The sequence below is a fragment of the Chiloscyllium plagiosum genome, unplaced genomic scaffold, assembly GCF_037043375.1.
Source record: "Chiloscyllium plagiosum isolate Xiang-an unplaced genomic scaffold, Cpla_swu_hap1 HiC_scaffold_37, whole genome shotgun sequence".
NCBI classification, from domain to species: Eukaryota; Metazoa; Chordata; class Chondrichthyes; order Orectolobiformes; family Hemiscylliidae; genus Chiloscyllium; species Chiloscyllium plagiosum.
This window is the reverse complement of record NW_028270175.1, coordinates 28,270,464-28,294,197: the sequence shown is the minus strand read 5'-3', so window position 1 is coordinate 28,294,197 and position 23,734 is coordinate 28,270,464. Positions and strand designations below refer to the sequence as shown.

The following is a 23,734-nucleotide window of genomic DNA, read 5'->3' as shown; positions in this document are numbered from 1 at the left end:
TCATTTCATTTCTAAAGAAAAGTGTTTGAAATTAAGTTAACCTTAAATTGCAGTATTTTATTTGGTGATGCAAAAGGTCCTTGGTACATAGATAAAAGGTAATTTGAGGTGGGATATACAATTTATGACAATAAAACCCACAGAGTTTTTTTTAAAAGACTAGTTGGAAAGCACTCTCTGCTTTTTGCACCCTGAAATATAGAATACAGGAAACAAAGAATTCCTGCTGCACTTGTTCAAAACTTCAGTTAAACAACAGTTGTGTTGTTTAGCTTTTTGTGTAGCTTTTTACAACGGAAAAGGCAAAGCATAGGAACTGGTAGACGTGAGGACAAATGGTTATGGTGAATCTTGACCTAAGCAATTTTTAAGTATATTGTTCTCTCCTTCATAACATGATTAAAATTATGATCATAGATTTCTTCGACAGGTCATCTGAGACTGTGAGGAGGATATGAATTTGTGATATCATTGAGGAGTAAGATGAAAATTTCTTTATGGGATTGTGTTTTCTATCCTCTGGCTTTAATGGTGCACAAGGCGGGCAAAGCACAAGCTTGCATCTGTTTCCACATCAAAATTTTCCTGCAACTGGTGACTAGCTTGTCACCAGAAGCTATAGGTTAAGGGCTGTTACTCCATGTCAAGCATGGCTGATTAGGAGCCTCCCCTCTTGCCCCTCCCTCTTCCCCCAAGCCCCCACCCCATCTCGCGAGGTATATTGCAACAATTTATAGGTTGACAATTGACTAGTTTGGCCACATTCTGAACATATCTTCTATGGTCATCAAATCCTGGAATGAAACTCTAACTTGGAGCTTTTGGCTCAAAGGCAGAAATATTACTTTGTGACAGGACTTCCATCCCTTTTGCTGTAATATTGTGGCATTCACTGTAGACGTATTAAAGCAGAATTTATAAGTTATATTTTTAAAAATAATTTGTTCCTTTTTAAAAAGTGAAGGATTTTGAGTGTAGATGGGATTAGTCAAGATACTGAACGTTAAATGTGTAGTCTGGATCAAATCCTACACAGGAGTTATGAGTAACATGAATCTGAGGGAAAATCTGGCGTAGAGCCCGAAAATATGTTTTGGTTGCCTCATGCTTTCCATACAAAAGGTTCTGTATGGCATATTAGTATGCTTCATCTTCAACCCCACCTTTCCTCAACATGTCAGTTCTTGCAATAACACTGGCAATGAGGTTGTCTCAATCCATACAGTACTAGAAAGAGGCTATGATTTTGTATTACACTTTAATTCCTCTTGGGTACTACATGTCTGTCTGCGGTTCAAAAGTGACCATGCCACAGAGTAAGCTCTAAAATAGCCCTTGTTATTTCAGATCACTGAGAGCCTCTAGTGGTAGGAACTGAATGCAACAACATGGTATTGTCAGTCTAATTGATGCAACATACCAAAGGAACTGATTTTTGGCACGATTCTCCTCCTCCATGAACTGAACGCAGAAAACATTAAAGAAATGTTTTATGCAGTGTATCTAAGCACCAGATCCTTCATGAATGTGTAGCCTGTCTGGGATTATGAGAAATGGCAAGACTTTGGAGGAAGCACATATCTGGCATGAAAGCTTGGTTGATCTTAAATTGGTTTTAGGATATTTCTTGTTAGCTGTTATTGTTATTGGAAATCATTTATTAAATAATCTAGGATCCAGGCTGGTCTAAGAGTTGCCCTGGAAATGAGCTTAAGCTAATGATGTGATGCATTTGTGTGCCCCCTAAAATGCAGAGTGCGAAGTAGTTTCTATCGTCAAGGCTAAAAGAATTTATGCATATTGCATACTTCTTTAAAGAAAGGGGTTATAAAGGCATCCAACTCTACTGCATTCCTATCGCAGTATCCTGATCAATCAGAATTTACTTGTCAGTTGAGAATTAAGATTGACAATTACATCTTCAGACCAGTGATGGCCCAACCAATCAGCATCCTCTTCTCGTGCTGTACTTAGTGGGTGTCTCTTTTCTGTCTCAAGTCTGTTTAGATTAGATTCCCTACAGTATGGAAGCAGGCCCTTCGGCCCAACCATACCACACGGACCCTCCGAAGAGTAACCCATCTAGACCCTTTTCCCTCTGACAAATGCACCTAACACAGTGGGACAATTTAGCATGGCCAATTCACCTGACCTGCACATCTTTGGACTGTGAGAGGAAACTGGAGCACCCAGAGGAAACCCATGCAGACTCTGGGAGAATGTGCAAACTCCACACAGACTGTCGCCCAAGGCTGGAATCGAACCTGGGACCCTGGTGCTGTGAGGCAACAGTGCTAACCACTGAGCCACCGTGCCGCCCCTTTCTTGGGTCCTTGTTCTGAGGAGTGCAAGACAAAAATCTTCAACTTCTAGTTTCCATTTAGCAATATTTAAGTTCTTTATCTTTCAGAAGATATTCACACTTATTATTATATAGTGGAAAATGGTAAAGTTATTGAACAGCACAAGAAGTGAAAACATCTGTAATTTTTGTTCTTCATTTTCAGGTTTATGCAGTGAAGATGGTGAGGTAACACCGTTGTTTGTCTCTTAATAACTGACTTGAAAATAAAACATTGAACCTAGACTGCCATTCAAATGGGTCTACGGAATTGGTCGTACTGGATTGCAAGAGACGCAAGAAACCTGGTGATCTGTTGTGTTTTTCTGTCTTTCGCTTCAGAGAGATCTTCCAGTGTGTTGATGCAAACCTCTGAAAGCAGGAAGTGTTAAAGAAATGTTTCACATTGTGTCCAACCATCGGATCCTTTACGAACGTGCGGCCTGTCTGCGATTATGGGAAATGGCAAGACTTTGGGGGACTAAAAAAAGAGACAGTATCTGGCATGCACTTTGTGAATTGGAAAATTTAAGTCAAACACAATATCAGTCCATAGGCTGTGCATGGTCACCTAAGCAGCAATTGGAAGTATGAGTCTTCATTGAAATATCCTTTTGGAATAGCAGGGGCAGAACTGACTTGGAATCAGTCCTGTCTGTTTCTAATACTCTTTTTGTTGGGGGTGGGGGGGTGGGGGGAGTGTCAGGAAATCCAGCTTGAGAGATATTATTTCTGCTGATAAGGTCTAAAGGGAGAATATTAGTGCAAGGCTATCTCTATGCACCCAGCTCCTCCCTCATTCTGTTTCCTGCTGTATAATTTTTAAGAGACCCTTTTGTAAAGTAAGTGCACCTCAAATAACAAGACTGAATGCATTGCACAAAACTGCTACCAAACTGGTTTTCACCAGGTCTCGTGCCCAGAAACACTGCTGCAGTCTTTTTTTTTCCCCCTGGGCTTTCAGTAGTGAATTTCTTTTGCTTTATTCGCTTCCTCATCACCCCCACCTGTTTCCCTGCCATGCTTTCTTTTTCTCTCCATCTCTGAGGAAGTTATCTCCTCTTCTCAAGGCGCTCTGTTTCTACTGTAATTTTTTGGATGAATTTTAGACTTGAAGGGGGGAAGATACTATTTTTCACAACCCATTTCTGTTCTTAAAAGTGATCTACCTCTTTTAAAAAATAAAAAAAAATTTGTAATCAACTTCTTTTGCGAAGTCCACGCCACTTTAGCTCTCCCACTCTCAAAACCATTCCTGTTTTGTTTTGTTTCTTTTTGTGGGGACTTTGTTAAAATAAAAATTGTATGAAGTGTTTGTAGTAATTAAATAACATAGGATATATTTAAAATTATTTAAATTGTGTTTCAGGCAACATGTCTGATGTATGTGATTCCTTCATTGCATTGTTAATTTTCTTTTTTGGTTTATTTTAATTTGGGCTGTGAGAATAAATGTGTAGAATGTTTCTGTAACCAGATTGTTGTTGCTCTTGTCATCTTGATGTGTCTTGCATTTTCTTTGACAAGAGGGTGGTGGAAACATGGCAAGTCTGATGTCTCTTCCTTCCCCTCCACCCACCACCCATATCTTCTATCTCCCATGTGCGTGCATGGCTGTGCTAATTTTAAATCTTCAAGGCAGAGATTGTTGGGACTTTGGGCTAGGAGTAAAAGGCAAGATGTGCTGAATGATCACAAACATGACTCTTTCATGTTTGTAGGTCACACTACAAGGAATTGTGTGAATGGAAACAGTAAATTATAGGGAACAACAGAGTTGGAGTTCAATATAGGAAATCTGAATTCTCTGTCATTGGAAGACAGAGCTGTAGAAAACTAATGTTAGTTACCTATGCAAACAAGCTAGTACGCAAGTTTCAAAAATAAATCTGAAAAGTTAGTTGAATGTTGGCCTTTATCTCAAGGGGATTGACATTTGAAATGAGGAAAGGATACTTCAGTTATGCAGAACAATGGGTAAGCCTGTTCAGTAATATTCCATCTGGTTTTGCACACTGACCCTCAGGGAAAATGAGAGTGTTAACATTAGAGCTTAGGCCCTTTTAAATTAGAAAGCACTTTCGCTGCATCAGGTATGATGGAAATCTGAAACCTGATTCCCCAAACGTTGTGGATGCTTGGAAAGCTGAAATTTTCTTGATTGAGATGAGCTAAGACTGATCTGGAATAATGATTTCAAAGTAATTGAGAGGAGCATCAGATCAAATATGATCTTTTTTAAATGCTGGGCCAGCATTTAATGTTCATCCAGCAGTTGAGTTGGCTGTGTCTCTGGAGTCACAATGTAGGTCAGCAATTTTCTTCCCTAATCAACAGTATTGGACTTTTTTTTTATGGAATAAAGAACCCATTCCCCAGAACATTACCTAGGTCTCTGGATTAATAATCTGATGATAATACCACTAGGCCATCTCCTCACCAGCTGGTTTGTAAGGCATAATATCTTTACATATGTAGCGGACGTGAGACCAATCCACTGGCATTTCCAGGTCAGGGTGAGAATGATTTAATTACAGAGTAATGCACTCAGAGACATGCCTCACCAAACACACTCTGATCATGCACACTGCAGATAGCTGCATGAAGCTCTGTCAAGTCTAAAGTCAAGACACCAAATAGATTAGTTTGGGCGTGAAGTTTCTTTAATGTTTCCAGTTTGGTTATAGCAGGATTAGGGTCAATTTTCCTATTCAATATTTGATGCTAGACGACTGACGAGAAGGAAATTTTTAGAATACCACCTCCCCAACTCAAGGCTTGTATTCAATGTACATATTTTTCTGAATTGCTTTGGGTGAATAAAGGTGTCAGTAAGTCTGACATAGGCAAAATATTAATGAACTAAGATTAGCGGAACTTGCTGGAACAAGCTTGGTAGTAGGGGCCTCGAGAGAATCAGGCATGTGCCTGATCTCTAGTGCTAGGAAAACCATCCAGAATTGTGGAGGGTGGAAAGGCTTGGACTTGCTTGAACCCCTATGGCTGCTGAAGGCCACCCAGTAAAATCTGTTGTGGAGGCCCCTCATTATCAAACAGTATCTGATCCAGAAACCCACCAGTGGTAGAGGGTAGCTGCTGAACACACACTTGCCTTCCCATGGCTCCAACTTTGCATTTTCCCAAGTCCCAATCACTTGTCTCTCTGGATCTAGCATCCAGCCTCTGTATAGGCCTTGGAGCATTACCAGGTATTGCTGCAAGTAATGGAGAGCTGCCAGTCTCTGACTGACCAGCTGCTCTCCAGGGTCAAGATTTCAACCCTCCGATATCCTCAATCACAAATGGCCTAACACCAGCCAGTTTAGAGCCTAAGTGCACTTAATTTGCATCAGGCCTTCTCCAATGATGTACCTAACCTCCCAGGAAGAGAGAACCACGTCACTGGAACTTAATTCCACCCAAGATTTTAACCCATCCTTCCTTTCACATGCCAAGGGACCTCTTGTTTATGTAACAGTATTTTATTTAGGACTTTCACTAGTACTCCTTTCCAGGAACATGTCTTCAATGCCATTGACTTGGTCCTGAAATATAAGCAGTTTTCTGTAAATAATTGTTTTATAGGAAAGAACATGACTTTTGCTGAGAAAGCATTTCATCTCTCATCAGGCCAGTTACTAATACCAATAAAGGGGAAGAACAATATTCATATATTACTCGCCTGTCATTACAAATGTTGATTGTTCCCCTTTTTATTGGTGGTATTGTGAATTGCTCTGTAAGATGAAAAGGTTTGATAAATGATTTTTCAGCAATTTTCTTTAAGTATTTGATTGACCAAAAAAAATGTCAGCAGAAGAAAATAAATAAGCTCCTCAGTTATTGTTAGGCTGAAAAGGTTGCTGTTGTTCCATTCTCCCTCGCTATTGTTGAGTCACTTGCCTATGTCTGTATCTCCACTGCTACCTAATGGCGCACGTAACAGAGACACTTAACAGCTTTCCCCTTGTAGTCATCCTTCAGGTTTACTGCACTTCGTCCAATTCGTAGATTTTAGGCTTGCTTTTGCATTTTAAAGAACTTAAGACTAGTCTGTAGCCAGTGGTGAAAGGATTCTGGAATGGTAGCAAAATTGTGTTGTCAAAGTTTCAGCCCATGTAGGAACTGAGCTGGGAAAGATTGTGAATGGGTGTTTATTAAGTCATCAATGGTTGTATTATGCTTAAGAGACCTTCAGGGATTGATTAGCCCAGTTGGCTAGATGGCTGGTTTGTAATGCAGGATGACATCAACAGTGTAAGTGCTTATCCTGTATCAGCTGAGGTCGCACCTTCTTAACCTTGCCCCTTGCCTGAGGCATGGTGACCCTCAGGTTAAATCACAACTAGTTGTCTCACTCTAAAGAGAGAATGGGATATTAGCAACTTTACTTGCTTTACGTCGAAGGATACCAGATCTGGAAAGTCACATATTGGTAGTTCACCTCAGCATTATAAAAGTGTAAACATTCTTTCTCTTGCATCCTCCCCTCAGCAGTTACAAATATAGTATTATTGTATATATTATTTGTTTCTAATGTCCAGCAACTTAACTCATAGGCAATGTTTTGCTGTAGTTGAGACAAATTTCAGGAGTGTGATTCAAATATACTCATGTTGTTGTAACTGTTTGAACCGAATTAATGTTTTGTCAACAAATCACCCCTAACTGGTGCATTATTCAAAGCTACACTGCCAAAGTGTAATGCTAAGTAAAAGATAGCTTTAGTCCCTACCGTGAGGGTAAACTCATAGTTTGTTGTCACTGTTGGTAGATTGTGCAGGAGTAGTAGTAAAGACCTGCAAGGTAGGAGGTAGTAAGGAGACTTCAGGTGCAAGATAAGTAAGGAGTAACTTGTGGATGTTATTTTTCAAAAAGCATTCGATAAGGTACCACTAGAGGTTACTATGTAAAATTGGGATTCCTGGATTTGCTGGAAGTCTGTTAGCATAAGCGGAATGTTTTAAGGAGGTAAAACAGTAGGAAATAAGCTGAGATTTATTCCTACAGTGTGGAAAAATTAAATATGATCTTATTAAAACTTGTAGCATTCTTAGCAGGGCAGATGTTCCCTTGGTGAAAATTCAAACTCAATATCATTGTCTTAGAATAAGGCACCAGCCATTTAGAACTGAAGATAGATTTCTTAGATTAGATTAGATTCCCTACAGTGTGGAAACCAGCCTTTCGGCCCCACAAGTCCACACTGACCCTCCGAAGACTCATTTCCCTCTGATTAATGAACCTAACACTATGGGCAATTTAGCATGACCGGCACATCTTGTGGAATGTGAGAGGAAACTGGAGGACCTAGGAGAATGTGCAAATTCCACACAAGCTGTCGCCTGAGGCTGGAATCAAATCCAGGTCCCTAGTGCTGAGAGGTAGCGGTGCTGACCACTGAGCCACTGTGTTGCCCTGTGGCTCTTTTGGAATTCTCTATACCAGAGAGCTGTGGTTGCTCAGTCATTTAATACATTCAAAGTAGAGATTGATTGATTGATTGTTAAATATTGTAGGGTTGTAAATCAGATATGATCTTTCTGAACAGCAAAGTTGGCTCATAGGACCAAATGGCCGCCTCCTGCTTCCGTTTGTGTTCTGAGTGGGGAAAAGGGGGTGGCAAAAAAACTAATTGGAAGGAGACCAAGAAAAGCAATATTTAATAATTGGAACACCGCAGATTTAAATTTCTAGCATCAGCATTCAGAGTAAAAAGTGCAAGTTGATCTATTCAAAGCATTGAACTGGCAGCAGTTCAAGAATAGGTTATAAATCCTGTGTTGACAAGTGGCATTGTAAAATGCCCATGACAGATACTACAGCATAGCAAAGGTTGAAATAGGTTTGGTGTTTGCTGAGACTTGTAACTCCCATCTGTTTGAAATTAATAAGAGGAGTTGTTAATATCTCTCAATTAAGAGGGAGAAATGGTTACTATTAAAACTGGCCAGTTTTCATTGAGCACTTTATTATATCTGTTACAATTTGGAATTGCTTCAGATACAACCAATTCATGCCAAGTGTTGCAACTTTTGCCAAATGCAGCAGACTGATTTATGGCAGCGTGAGAGAATTGGCCTTGGATTAAATATCCCCGACGTCCTGCTTCCGTCACCTCTCCCTCCCCAAAGTCCACTCGTAGGTTACAGTAATCCCTGAGTTCAGTACGATACCATTTTTAGGCAGCAATGAACTTTCAATACTGTTTAGTGTCTGACCTCATTATGTGCTCTGGAGTAACAAGTGCAAACACTGAGGTGTGTTGACTGCCTTTACATGCACAGAGATTGCAAAAGCCCATTGAGGGGCAATGAGTCCGGTCAAAAACATAAGTTTAGGGAGTGCAGTGCAAGGCTGCTGAGAGGAAGGGGAAGTATTTCCATTGGGACCAGGGTGCATTTCAATGTGGGTGACACCTTTGTGATGACTGACAGGTTGCTTGTTTATCCTGAGATGTATCTTAATCTTGGAAAGCCAATGAGAAACTGGAAAGAAAAAAATTGCCTTCAAAAAAGGGTTTCTTTTAATGAAAATGTACCCTATATGGGCGGCACAGTGGTTAGCACTGCAGCTTCACAGCGCTAGAGACCCGGGTTCAATTCCCGTCTTAGGCAACTGACTGACTGTGTGGAGTTTGCACATTCTCCCCGTGTCTGCGTGGGTTTCCTCCGGGTGCTCCGGTTTCCTCTCACAGTCCAAAAATGTGCAGATTAGGTGAACTGGCCCATGCTAAATTGCCCGTAGTATTAGGTGTAAATGTAGGGGAATAGGTCTGGGTGGGTTGCGCTTCGGCGGGTCGGTGTGGACTTGTGGGGCTGATGGGCTTGTTTCCATACTGTATGTAATCTAAGATATGATGCTGTAGGTGACTATTGTAAGTTTGATCACCTGGGCAAATGTTGCTGATTCTCACTCAATTTCTAACTTGCACTATAAGCTCATTATCTTATCACACCAGTGTGGAAACAGTTATAAGATAAATTTAAGAAAGTTTAAAAAAAATCAACAACCCAAGAAGTATTTAGTTGTGCATGAGTTGGAATTGAGTCATCTAGACCTCACATTCCCAGTTAAAATTCTCTGCCCAGAGTTGTACCACTCATTTACCCTAATAACTCCAGAGGGAGGGAGAGAAAAAGATCCATAATCCTTGTTCAGCTGGGGTGGAGGGGGAGTGGGGGTTGAAGTATGTGTATATTTTTAGACGTAACTCACTTGGTCTCTGTTATGCTAGTCTACGTTATACTAATTGTACTACATTGTTGAATAGCTTTGCATTAACTGGGTAAATGTTGGCATTTCTGGACTGGTACCAGACTGAGGAGTCAACAGCATCTGGAGAAGAGTAAAGTGGACAAAGATTTTCTAATAAGTAATGCTGCGATATTTCATTTGACACCAACAAATTATATATTCCAAACTTACTGTAATAAAACATCTCCAGGCATTTTACAGGAGTGTGTATGTAGTTCAACAAACCAGCATAAGAAAATTTTAGGGCAGATGGCCTGAAACAACATCTGCTGAGAAAGAGAGGTGAAGAGGTTGGAAAGCGAATTCCTGAACTTGTGGCAACTGAATACACAACCGCTAATGGGGCAGCTCAGTGGCTAGCACTGCTGCCTCACAGCACCAGAGACCCAGGTTCGAATCCCGCCTCGGGCAACTGTGTGGAGTTTGTACATTATCCCTGTGTCTGCGCAGGTTTCCTCCGGTTGCTCTGGTTTCCTCCTATAATCAAAAGATGTGCAGGTCAGGAGAATTGGCCATGCTAAATTGCCTATAGTGCATTAGTCAGGGGTAAATATAGGGTGGGGGACTGGATCTGGGTGGGTTACTCTTCGGAGGGTTGGTGTGGACTTGTTGGGCCGAAGGGCCTGTTTTCATACTGTAGGGAATTTAATCTAATCAATGGTGCAGTGAATATTGAGAATGGTGAAGAAGCCGGAATTATATAAGTTCAGCTATCTAAGAGAATTGTAGAGTTGAAGGAGATTACAATTTTTGGGAGGACGACTTGAAATGGAGGAGGAGAAATTTATAATTGAGATGTTGCTTGATTGGGACCCAATGTAGGTCAGCAGGTACTGGGGTGATGCGTAAATGCAAGATGGTGAGAGTAAGCAGCTGTCAAGTTTACCCTCCTTGTAAATATATTGTAAATGAGTCCAAAGATGTGCAGGGCAGGGCATGCTAAATTGCCCATAGTGTTAGGTGCATTAGTCAGAGTGGAAAAGGGTATGGGTGGGTTGCTCTTTGGAGGGTCGGTGTGGACTGGTTGGGCCGAAGGGCCTGTTTCCACACTGTAGGGAATCTAATCTAATATATAGGGAGGGGCTGAATAGGCTGGGGCTATTTTCCCTGCAGTGTCAGAGGATGAGGGGTGTCCATGTAGATGTTTATAAAATCGTGAGAGGCATGGACAGGGTGAATAGCCAAGGTCTTTTCCCCAAGGTAGGTGAATCCAAAACTAGAGGCATCGGTTTAAGGTGAGGGGGAATGATTTAAAAGGGACCTAAAAGGCAACTTTCTCACATTGAGGATGATGCATGTATGGAATGATCTGCCAGGGATGGTGGTGGAGACTGGTATGATGACAACATTTAAAAGGCATCCAGATATGGGCCAAGTACTGGAAAACTGGAGTAGATCTGTTCAGGATGTCTGATTGGCATGGACGAATTGGACTGAAGGATCTGTTTCCATGCTGTGTAACTCTGACTCGATATAATGCATCTTTTAACTGTTTGTACAGTTGTGTACTTAAACATGTCAACAGCAGGTGTCACTACTGTGCCACAGTTTCTTACAGTCTGGTGGAGGAGGGATACCATTTAATAAACCATGCAATGTCATTAATCATTCTAACCTTGCATTACACTGGGATTTTACAGAACAATGTGTCTGATCTTTCCTTTGGTAATTCAATTTTTCCTTTCCTCTTAAACTCTTTCCCAGCTTAACCTCATGAAAGTCTTTAATGATGATTCTTCACTGCCTATGGAGAGACAGCTACACTCTGTTCAACATGAACCCATTCTGTTACATTTGACATCATGGGACACAGTGGATTGTGACTAAGGCTGTATTTCACCCAATTTCTCCAACATGCAACTGAGCTCCACTGGATAGGAAAGATCAAGGATCAATCCCTAGTTTATGCTGAATTGGCTGGTTCTGGCAGACTGGTAGTAATTGGTCTCAATGCTGCTGAACTGAAGTCGACAAAGCTTCTTCCTGTTTCCGATCGGAATCCCAACTGGAAGGTAGGGTACGTAGGAACATCAGATGAGAATAAAGTAAGGTGGCTTTGTGACATCCTCCACATCAAAACCGCCTGATGCCAAATGTGAGACCTGAAGTTTTGATTTTGTTTTTAAATATTGTGGGAAAAGATCCTGCATCTTGATGTTTGATTGACAGTTCTGCTCTCAAATGGTTTCAAACCTGTTGAGTTGCCAGCTCCGAGCCCCATGGCAATGGATTTTCAAACTACCTCCAGACTGTGAAGTATAGAATCAATTTGGTTAGAGATAAAGAAGAAAAAAGGTGCAGTTACATTGCTCTTTGTAGTCTATAGACTGCCAACTATAATGGGAAGGATGTTGAGGAATAAATCAAACTAAATTACAGAGAGGTACAAGCAATCTCGAGCAGTTACAATGGAGGACTTTCTTCATCTGAATGTGGACCAGGTCCAGTCTATGTATGCTTCCTCAAAAAGGGAAAGGTAAGGGAAAAGCAGACCAAAATGAAGAAAAGGCGTGTTTATGACATGTCATGTTGAACATTCAATGAGAACCAGATTGAATATAGAAGGGAAGTGAAAGGCAAACAAGAGGAGATTTAGATTTTATTGTCACGTATGCTTACGTACAGGAGTACAGGGAAAAGTGTATAATGTCACCACACATGGTGCCAACTTGTGTACAAGTTAACCAAGTACAAAAAACTTGGTACAATATAGTAAGAAAGAGAAACAAAGTTTAAAAGGTTAAGCATTACAGACCTTCACCGAATAAGAAGAAAAACAAATAGTCATAGAGGTGTACAGCACAGAAACACATCCTTCGGTCCAACTCGTCCATGCTGACCAGATATCCCAACCCAATCTCGTCCCATCTGCCAGCGCCTGGTCCATATCCCTCCAAACCCTTCCTGTTCATATACCAATCCAAATGCTTTTTAAATGTTGCAATTGTACCAGCCTCCACCACTTCCCTCTGGCAGCTTATTCCATACACATACCACCCTCTCTGTGAAAAAGTTACCCCTTAGGTCTCTTTGCCCTCTAGTTTTGGACTCTCCCACCCCAGGGAAAATACTTTGTCTATTTATCCTGTCCATGCCCCTCCTGATTTTATAAACCTCTATGAAGTCACCCCTCAGTCTCTGATGGTCCAGGGAAAACACCCCGAGCCTATTCAACCTCCCCCTATAGCTCAAACCCCTCCAACCCTGGCAACATCCTTGTAAATCTTTTCTGAATCCTTTCAAGTTTCGCAACATCTTTCCAATAGGAAGGAGACCAGCATTGCGCACAATATTTCAACAGTGGCTTAACCAATGTTCTATACAGCTGCAACATGACGTCCTAACTCCTGTACTCAATACTCTGACGAATAAAGGAAAGCATATCAAATGCCATCTTCACTATCCTATCTTCCTGCGACTCCACTTTCAAGGAGCAATGAACCTGCACTCCAAGGTCTGTTTGTTCAGCAATGCTCCCTAGGACCCTACCATTAAGTGTATAAGTCCTGCTCTCATTTCCTTTCCCAAAATGCAGCACTTCGCATTTATCTAAATTAAACTCCCCCTTCTCAGCCCATCGGCCCATCTGGTCAAGATCCTGTTGTGATCTGAGGTAACCTTCTTTCACTGTCCACTACACCTCCAATTTTGGTGTCATCTGCAGACTTACTAACTATACCTCTTATGCTCACATCCAAATCATTTTATATAAATTATGTAAAGCAGTGGTCCCAGCACCGATCCTTGTGGCACACCAGTGGTCACAGGCCTCCAATCCTTACAGCTGATTGCTTCTGAAATATAATTATGTAAGATGCTACAAATCATGTTGACAAATTAATGGCTTTGGTATTGTTGGATAAATATTGCTAGAGCACAGAGCAATGTTCCTCCTATTCTTCAAGTGAGATCATGAACTTTCATGGGATCTCTTCCATTTAACAAACAGGAGGACCACAAATTTTAGTGCCTTTTTCAAAGTATACCATCTCTGGCAAATTGCATCACCCACTTAATACTACATGGAATATAACTGATGTTACTTAATGCTCAAGTGGTTTGAACCAAAAATGAGAAAAATAAAATTATGCAGCTATTTTTACTTTTACTGTTCATTGTCTGTGAAAGGGATAGCGTAAATTCAAGTTGTCCCATCATGGAAGGAAATTTTTATTAAGCTTCTTGGTCACAGTTACTAAAGTTATGTTATCCCATTACCTGTTCTAGAATTTGATCATGTTCTTTCACTTAAAACTTCAATGCAGTAGTTAGTGCATTTTGCCAACCTTCAATGAACCATTACAATACAGGATATGAGGCGTACACACATCTATAAAATTAAACTCATTTCAATACTGAAAATCTTTAATTTTCCAGATTCCCTATTCATACAGCCCTGTGATCTCACCAACATCATCTATATATTAACATCCACAATATCAACATTTCTCTTAGGTGTCAGCCAATGTTAATTGCTTTCGCTTATGTTTACTACTGAAGGCTGGCTTATTGCCCCCTGTACGCAGTGCATTGAACATCAGTGCACAGCTGTATGGATCTTAAAAGGGAACACTGATCATGTGCAACCTGTTTGCTCCCTATACAGAACATTCCTGATTGCTACTGATGGAGCGCAGTTTGGTGGAAACATTGGCTTTAGAAATTGAAGAGCTGCACTGTTCAGTGCTGCTTTTTCCAATGTAAGTATTTTTTCTGATATTAGCTGCACATGGGTTTTGATAATTGCTATTTTGAAATGTTTAGATTAATCACCAAGTTGCTAAAACCCTTCAATTGTTTGTTTCTCCCTTGTGCTTTCTTCTCCTTTATTCATCCCTAAAGTGTTTTAAATTAAACTGTCGTGATCAAACAACCTACTATATCTGTAATAAAGAAAATACATAATGCAGTGCATGGGGAATGTTTCTTAAATTTTCTTTAAATCACACTAAAATAGGCAAAAACGAAAATCTCTGCAAACCTGCTGAAACTAATGTTACCAATCATAAGGCATTATTTGAAGGGTAGTTCTTTGCCACCAGACATGCAGGAATGCTTTGGAGTGGTCTCCTCAGACATTTCCCTTCAAATGTACATGAAAGCTTTTAGATTTTTCTTTGCTACTTGTCAACAGTCTTAACAGTTATCTACTGATGTGGGTGTGATTTCCAACAATTGTCCTCAGAGCACCAAAAACCGTTTTTATTCCTCCTAACAACTATATAGCCTATCTAATCACAGATTTAATGCTATTAAAGTTCCCTATATTACAAAGCAGCTATGCATCAATAATACTTCATCATGTGAAGTGCTTTGGGACATCCCAACGGCACAAAAGAGGGCTGACAAATGCAAGTTTTCCTTTTGTTATATTGCTTAAGCAATTTACAGTATTCAGTCATTTAACTAAATACAACATTGAATTGTACAAATTCTAACTAGGGAAAAAAATACACTGACTTTGTCTAAAATAATGTAAAGGATATCAGTTTCTGTAAATCTGTCCTTTGTTAAACAGCTTTTATGAAAGCACATTGGTGATAAGTAATCGTATAGCTCTGTTTACTTTATTACTTCTAACTTCTCTTTTCCTTTCCATCTCAGTCAAGTGATGAAGAGTTTTCATTTTTATTCTTTAACACAATGCAGCAAACTTTATTTTAACCAGCACCTTATGAACCAGAATTCTTGATAAACCAACAAAAATTATGTACCTGAAATATTGGAAGTTTACTGTACTATCACAATTTCCACAATGTTTGAATAGTCAGTTGAGGATGCACATGAGAAGGGTCTCGGCCTCTACATTTTATCCAAAAGCAAAGTTGCATTTTCATTTAAGTGATTTATGCTGTAAATAATGTATGTGATGTGTACACCCCCTGCATTACTTACCTAGTACTTAGTGTGTGTTTTTACAGTGATTATTTGAACCTCTTGATCGATCGAGAAGGAATCTCTAACTAGATAGGTTCAATTTGATCAATTGGTACACACCTTGTCCCATAGTGCTGGTTAATAAAAAAGTTTGTTGTACTTTGTATTGTAAGAATGACTTTTTTTATCCACGAGATATTATTCATAATTCTTCTTCAATTGTTACTGTAGTAGGATTATGTTCAATTTTAATTTTAAAATATCCTGATTGTGGACAACTGTTGATGTAAACCCCTGCAACAACTGGTCCATAAATGTCCTTTAACCTTAGATAAAAGCAGCAACATCAGTTACAATCAAAGGACACACAAACAGTAAGGAAACATTCCATTTTAAGAAACCTGAGACAAACCATCCTGGAAGAATCCGTGCAAAGACTAAAAAAGGTAGAAAGTAATCATTACAATTCCTGCGCCAAATTCACACAAAACATATTTGATGGGCCTGTATTATATTATTTACGTGGTTAGATTTTATAATTGTTTTTGCAAAGGACCTTACAAGTTTCAGGATTCATCAGACAAAAGAATCCTGCTGGGAAGGAGTGTTCTTTTTTCCACAGTTGAGAAGTCTAGTTCCATAGTTTTAGATGAATTAAGCTTTATTGCACATAAAAACAATTTTACCTTGTAACTGCTTCTTAATCTCTTTGGTGAGATAAAAAAGGTAATAGTCATAAAGATGTACGGCACAGAAATAAACCCTTTGGTCCAATCCCTCCATGCCTACCAGATATCCTAACCTAATCTAGTTCCATTTGCCAGCACTTGGTCCATATCCCTCCAAACCCTTCCTATTCATATGCCCATCCAGATGCCTTTTAAATATTATAATTGTACCAGCCTCCTGCACTTCCTCTGGCAGCTCATTCCATACACACACCACCCTCTGAGTGAAAATGTTGCCTCTTAGGTCCCTTTTATATCTTTCCCCTCTCACCCTAAACCTGCGCCCTCTAGTTCTGGACTCCCCCAGCCCAGGGAAAAGATATTGTCTATTTATCCTATCCATTCCCCTCCTGATTTTATAAACCTCTATAAGGTCACCCCTCAGCCTCCAACACTTCAGGGAAAACAGCCCCAGCCTATTCAGCCTCTCCCTATAGCTCAAACCCTCCAACTCTGGCAACATCCTTGTAAATCTTTTCTGAACCATTTCAAGTTTCATAACATCCTTCCGATAGGAAGGAGACCAGAATTGCATGCAATATTCCAAAAGTGGCCTAACCAACATCCTGTACAGCCACAACATGACCTCCCAACTCCTATTCTCAATATTCTGATCAATAAAGGGAAACATACCAAACAACTTCTTTACTATTGTATCTTATCTGTGACTACTTTCAAGGAACTATGAACTTGCACTCCAAAGTCTCTTTGTTCAGCAACACTCCCCAGGACCTTACTATTAAGTGTATAAGTCCTGCTCTGATTTACTTTTCCAAAATGCAGCACCTCGCATTTATCTGAATTAAACTCCATCTGCCACTTCTCAGCCCATTGACCCATCTGATCAAGATCCCGTTGTAATCTGAGGTAAGCTTCTTCACTATCCATTACACCTCCAATTTTGGTGTCATCTGCAAACTTACTAACTATACCTCCTATGTTCATATCCAAATCATTTATGTAAATGACAAAAAGTAGTGGACCCAGTACCGCTCCTTGTGGCACTCTACTGGTCACAGGCCTCCAATCTGAAAAGCAGCCCTCCACTACTGAGCCAGTTCTGTATCCAAATGGCTAATTCTCCCTGTATTCCATGACATCTAACTTTGCTAACTAATCTCCCATGAGGAGCCTTAATGAAGAAAATGTAGATCATGTATACCACTCTACCCTCATCAACTCTCTATTACTTCTTCCAAAAACTCAAATCAAGTTTGTAAAGCCATGTTGACTATCCCTAATCAGTCCTTGCCTTTCCAAATACATGTACATCCTGTCCCTCAGGATTCCCTCCACCACCGATGTCAGGCTCACTGGTGTATAATTCCCTGGCTTTGCCCCTTTCATAAAAAGTGGTATCACATTAGCCAATCTCGAGTCTTCCGGCACCTCAGCTTTGACTATCGATAATAAAAATATCTCATCAAGGGTCCCAGCAATCACTTCCTTAGCTTCCCACAGAATTCTAGGGTATTCCTGATCAGGTCCTGGGGATATATCCACCTTTATGCATTTCAAGACATCCAGCACTTCCTCCTCTGTAATATGGACATTTTTCAAGATGCCACTATCTATTTCCTCTCATTCTATACCTTCCATGTCCTACTCCACAATAAACACTGATGCAGAATACTCCTGCAGCTCCACACAAAGGCTGCCTTGCTGATCTTTGTGGTTCCCTATTCTCTCCCTAGTTACCCTTTTGTCCTTAATGTATTTGTGAAAACCTTTTGGATTCTCCTTAACCCTATTTGCCAAAGCTATTTCATGCCCCCTTTTTACCCTCCTGATTGTCCACTTAAGTACACTCCTACTGCCATTATACTCTTCTAAGGATTGTCTCGATCTATCCTATATATACCTGACATCTGTTTCCTTCTTTTTCTTAACCAAACCCTCAATTTCTCTCATCATCCAGCATTCTCTACACCTACCAGTCTTTCCTTTCACCCTAACAGGAATATGCTGTCCCTGGACGCTCATTATTTCATTTCTGAAGGCTTCCCATTTTCCAGCCATCCCTTTACTTGCAAACATCTGCCCCAATCAGCTTTTAAAAGTTCTTGCTAATACAGTCAAAACTAGCCGCCTTCCAATTTAGAACTTCAACTTTTAGATCCAGTCCATCCTTTTCCATCACTATTTTAAAACTAATAGAATTATGGTCGCTGGCCCCAAAGTGCTCCCCCACTGACACCTCAGTCACCTGCCCTGCCTTACTTCCCAAGAGTAGATCAAGTTTTGCACCTGTAGTAGGTACATTAACGTACTGAATCAGAAAATTTTATTATACACACTTAACAAATTCCTCTCCATCTAAACCCTTAACACTATGACAGTCCCCATTAAAGTCCTCCTTTAATGTAAACTATAAAAATGAAGAAATAAAGTAAAGGGGGATCATGAAAAAGACAGGCAACTATCGTTAAATACTTCTATAGACATACAAATCGTGCAAAGATGATAAAAGGAATAGAGCTGATTACAGATTGAAAGAAGATTTCAAAATGAAGCCAGGAGGTATGGCTGAAGTTTCGAATATTTTGCAACTGTCTTTATTCAGGAAGCAGATGCTTCCTAGACCATCGTGACAGAGAAGGAATCTCAGTAACTAGAAATGTTGAAAATTCATGAGAAATTAGATAGACTTTCTGTACTGAAAGTTGACAATGCACCAGAACCAGATCAGATGCATCCAAGGATATTGGTAGAAGTGAGAATGGACACTGAAGAGGCACTTGCCATAATATTTCAGTTTTCCTGAGACTTGGGATGTTGGCAGAGGCCTAGAGAATTGCAAATGCTACCCCCTTGTTCAAAAACGAGTGCATGGATAAACCTAGCAATTACAGCCCAATCAGTTTAACTTTAGTGGTGGGAAAATATCTTCAGGACAGTAATTGTGACGGAATTAATAGCAGATAAATCTTGGTTGATTAAAGATCATGTTTATCTAACTTGGTGTTTTTTTGAAGAGGTAACAGAGACGATTGATTAGAGTAATGCTCTTAATAGTGTGTATATGGACTTCCAGAAAGGTGTTTGATACGGTGCTATACAACACACTTCTCAGCCCATTGATGGCTTCATGTCATTTTCACCATTCTTGACCATTTACATGTAAACTCATGGGATAAAAAGGGGACAGTAGCAATGTCGATACAAATTTGGCTGAATGATAGGAAACCAGAGTAATGGTTAATGGATATCTTTGGGCTGGAGGAAGGTTTGTAGTGGTGTTCCCCCCCAGGGGAACACAGGGAGTCATACATTTCCTGATATGTGCTATTAATCTAGAACATGATGCTGAGGTTACCCAATTCTGGTTGGACATGTAGTAGGGGATTTTAATCACATGATCTCCACCTACAACTGCCCATCCTGTCAAAAAGCCTTTTATCCTCAACTCTAAAACCTCAAACGCGGCTTATTTTTAAATATATTTTATATATAATAAACATAAGCCTTTATGTTGTTTCTCCTCTGGTGCATAAGTGATAGAGTTTATGTCCCAGAGTCCAGGAGATTAACCTTAAATTCCTGGGAACTCAAGGTTAATAAATAGAGTTAGCAACCCTGAGTGATCTCCTTATGTAACTACAAATCTCTATAAAACCAATGTGTATCTTTATCTTTATTTGCATTTGGTTTGTCCAGCCTTTCCTAGTTGCTCTAACATTTCAATATGTTGCAATCATATTAACCAACACTATTGGTTAATAATTCACGCCTAAACAGCAGACATGGCAGTGAAGGAGGAAACTGACAGCACTGAAAGAGCTGCATGATATAGACCACCTTGTGTATTCACTTAGTTTCAGCATTGTGATAAAAGTTTCTGCAGTTCAGATGGCTTCATGTCATTTTCACCATTCTTGACCATTTACATTGGTGAGACCAAGTGTAGTCTGGGTGGCCACTTTGCGAACTCCTCCATTCTGTCTGTAGGAATGACCCTGCCCGCCTGGTTGGTTGCCATTTCAATAAATCTAGTTAGAGACATAAAAGACTTCAGATGCTGGAATCCAAAGTAGACAAGCAGGAGGCTGGAGGAACATAAGCCAAGCAGCATCAGGAGGTGGAGAGGTCAACGTTTCAGGTGTAACCTTTCTTCAGGACTGGGGTTGGGCTAAGTGGAGCTGCAAATAAAATGGGGTGGGGAAGGTTTCGAGTGGGGCGGGCAGAATGGTGGGGTAGGAATAGGTGAACAGATGTAAAGGGTACAGGCTGGTTGATCAATGGGAGGAATGGATCTGGGCGGTTTCTGGAAAGAAGGGTCTGTCGGAGGAATGGAAGGGAGAGGGAGGAGCTGGAAAGGGAGTCGGGGGATGGGAAGGGGGGGGTTATTTGAAATTAGAGAACTCAATGTTGAGTCCTCCAGGCTGTAGGCTGCCCAGGCGGAAGATAAGGTGGTGTTCCTCCAATTCGCGGTCTGATTCACTGTGGCAATGTTGGAGAGAGAATGGGAAGGGGAATTGAAATGGGCGGCGACTGATAGATCAGATCGGCCCCCATCGGCCCAGCTGAGATGCCGAAACATCCCCTTAGTTTACGTGTGGTCTCATCGATATGGAGAAGACCACAACGACAGCACCAGACACAGTAAACTGGGTTGGAGGAGAGGCAGGTGAACCTTTGTCTCACCTGGAAAGGCTGTTTGTAGCCCTGGATGGAGGTGAGGGGGGTTGGTGTGCTGGCAGGTTATGCATATTTTACAGACATTACGGATATAAAACACCTTGCTCCCATACTAACATTTCTGTCCAGCACCTGCCTCTGTGTCTCAATTAAGCTCAATGCTGGCTGAGCAACGCTCAAATAAAAGCGAAATACTGCTGGAAATCTGAAACAAGCACAGAAAATGCTGGAGAAACTCAGCAGGTCTGGCAGCATCTGTGAAGAGAGAAATGGAGTTATTGTTTAGAGTCCGAGCGAACTTCTGAACAGTCCGTACAGCAATCTCCCTGACCCAGTGTGCCCCTCGCTAAGCAAGTTGGCAAGTGAGAAACAGCCACGTGGAACAAGGCAGCCAATGACATGGGAGCAGCCGGCCAGCGTCGCCAGAAACAACAAGGGGACTGGAAGACAATGGAACATGGTCCAAGTTCTCCAGGAATCAAATGCACCGATTAGAGTTGTTCTCATCCCTGTGTTACTGTGCACCAAATACTTGCTGAGGTCCTAGTGTTGTAAAGGATGGGTCTTGCCAGGTTTTCCAGCAGAACATTCTAGACAGTTGGACAATGAAATTTCGCCTTTCTCTTGTGGAAAAGCCAATGCAGAAAAATACCTTTGACAGCAATCCCATCATCTCTGAGGCCCTGTGGGGAAAGGGGACAGTGAATCCTCTCAGGCAGTTCCCTGAGAGTCATTTGGCAGAATGCTTCCTTGGTTTTGAACAAGCAATGAGATAGAGTTTAGCTGATAGTAAGAAGGGTCCATCCTGCCCACTGGAGTCTCACCATCACCATCTCAAGGAGGCTGCAATGGAAAAGAGACCGTCATGGAACCCCTTATGGAATGCGTGTTCACAAAGCAGCTTTGAAAAGCAATGTGGTGGTTTATTGTCACTGTTCATCCTGAGATAAACGTAACTGCAGGTGGAGGACCATCAACTGGGGAAAGACACTCTTGGCTCTGCCCAAATATTGATTGCCCTCTAGTGCGTGGAGCTGTCACAAACCAACTGGTGCAGATTTGACACAGTCAAAGGTCCAGGACTAAATGCTGAGGGATGTATTAAAACTTAGGACAGCCGCCTCAATGAGGAAAGGCGGCTGAGTATGGTCCTCCTCCCCTCTACCATAATGCATGGATGGATTGGAAGCAATAACCACCCAGGCACCACCCTAAACCCCCCCCCCCCCCCGCGTGAATGGAGCAGGGGAGTATGACAGAAAGTGTAAATGTACATTGTAAATACAACTTGTAATAACAAATGTAGTGAGGCACCTTGAAAGACATTGCTGTGATTGCATTTTATTTGGACTGTAATACAGTGTCCTCTTATAAGTTTCACGAATAAAGTATATTTTTGCAGGAAGAAAGTGCTACTTTGTTGAATTGCTTGAGGTTCTCCTGTCACAGTAATCACATTCCATGTTTCTGGGAGACAGCCAGACACTGCAAGGGCAGCCCTTATAAACAGAAATTGCAAAATTAGAGTTACCAGCACCTCTTACTGAAAGTGATGTTGTGAGCTGAGGTGTTTATGGTTCCCCACCTCCAAGACAGGAATAGCCCCAGGTGAGTTGGACCCATTCCTCCCCCCTCCCCAGTAACTAAGGGCCAACATTCTATTAGCCTTCCTGATAAGCTGCTGCACCTGTGTGCTAGCTTTCTGTGTTTCATGTATAAGTATCCCCAAGTCCCTTTGTGTTACAGATTTCTGCAGCTTTTCTCCATTTATATAATATTCTGTTCTTTCATTCGCCCTTCCCAGGATAAACAACTTTGAATTTTCTCACTCCTACTCCATTTGCTAATTTTTAGGTTACTTGATCTATCAAAATCTCTCTGTAAACTGTGTATCCTTCTTGTAATTTGCTTTTCCATCTATTCTTGTGTTGTTTGCATATTTGACTACATCATATTCACTTGCTTCCTCCCAGTCATTAATACATATTGTAAACAGTTATAATCCCAGCATAGATCCCTGTGGAACCCCACTAGTCACTGGTTACCAACCTGAAAAAGAACCCATGAAATCCCTCACTGTTTACTGCCCATTAGCCAATTCTCTATCCATGCCAATATACAACTTCCAACACCCTGGTCTGTTATGATTTAAGGTTTTGTGAGGTACTCTTGTCGAATGCCTTCTGGAAGCCCTCTAACTGAGACTTCCTTGCAAAATTCTCATAAATTAGTCAGACATGATTTCCCTTTCATGAAGTCATGCAGTCTGCTTGATTAGATTACAATTTTCCAAATGTTCTGCCATTACTTCCTCAATAATTGATTTCAATTCGCTTGCAATGCTATTAGCACTCTGGCAATATTCATAGAAGAGATTTATTACTTAAGCAACATAGCAAAGAGTAAGTCTTTAACTCAGTGAGGAACTGAATACCTTCAGGAGAGGGGGAGGGATGAGAAATTCAGAGGAAAATAAACTGAATACGAGAGAATGGAAAATTTTAATCCTGGGTTATTTTTGCTCCGACCTGCCCTCACAAACATTAAACATTGCCAGAAGCAAAGAGATTATCTTTGCAGTTCACTGACTTTCAGTAAATATTTTAAAAGATCTGACCCTCAGCCTGGAAATTCCTATTTTTAAAATCACTAATTTCCTTTGGTTATCAGTGTGGCGCCCAACAGCTTGAAGCTCTTGCCAGGACAGAGCTAGCTCTGTCAAGTCAGTGGCTGTGTCCATGTTAAAGGGTTGGTCACCATTATCAAATGCAACAGATACAGGACACCATTGTGAGGGGCGTCTGCTTTCCAAATGACCATCGGGATTCTCACTGCTCAACACGGTCAATAACCAACACAGCGTCTTCCTCAAACACCAGTCCCAGGGAAATGA

At 40.9% G+C, this 23,734-nt stretch overlaps 2 protein-coding genes across 9 annotated transcripts in view; both read left to right on the top strand.

Moving 5' to 3' along the window:
- The window catches only part of prdm2a (PR domain containing 2, with ZNF domain a), a 172,634-nt gene extending 168,815 nt beyond the window's left edge, over positions 1–3,819 (top strand). For all 7 annotated transcript variants that reach the window (XM_043675655.2, XM_043675654.2, XM_087980537.1 and 4 more), the window contains one exon: positions 2,508–3,819. In XM_043675655.2, coding sequence (XP_043531590.1) covers positions 2,508–2,534 — 27 coding nt within the window. In that variant the 3' untranslated portion in view covers positions 2,535–3,819. The remainder of the gene's footprint in view (positions 1–2,507) is intronic.
- A 10,459-nt stretch (positions 3,820–14,278) lies between these two features.
- LOC122540243 (kazrin-like) overlaps positions 14,279–23,734 on the top strand; it is a 719,824-nt gene continuing 710,368 nt past the window's right edge. The window contains exon 1 of one of the 2 annotated variants that reach the window (XM_087980531.1): positions 14,279–14,298. The gene's annotated coding sequence lies outside the window, so the exon portion shown is untranslated. Of the gene's footprint in view, positions 14,299–15,904; positions 15,922–23,734 lie in introns of those variants that run through there. The other variant, XM_087980530.1, reaches the window with a different exon arrangement.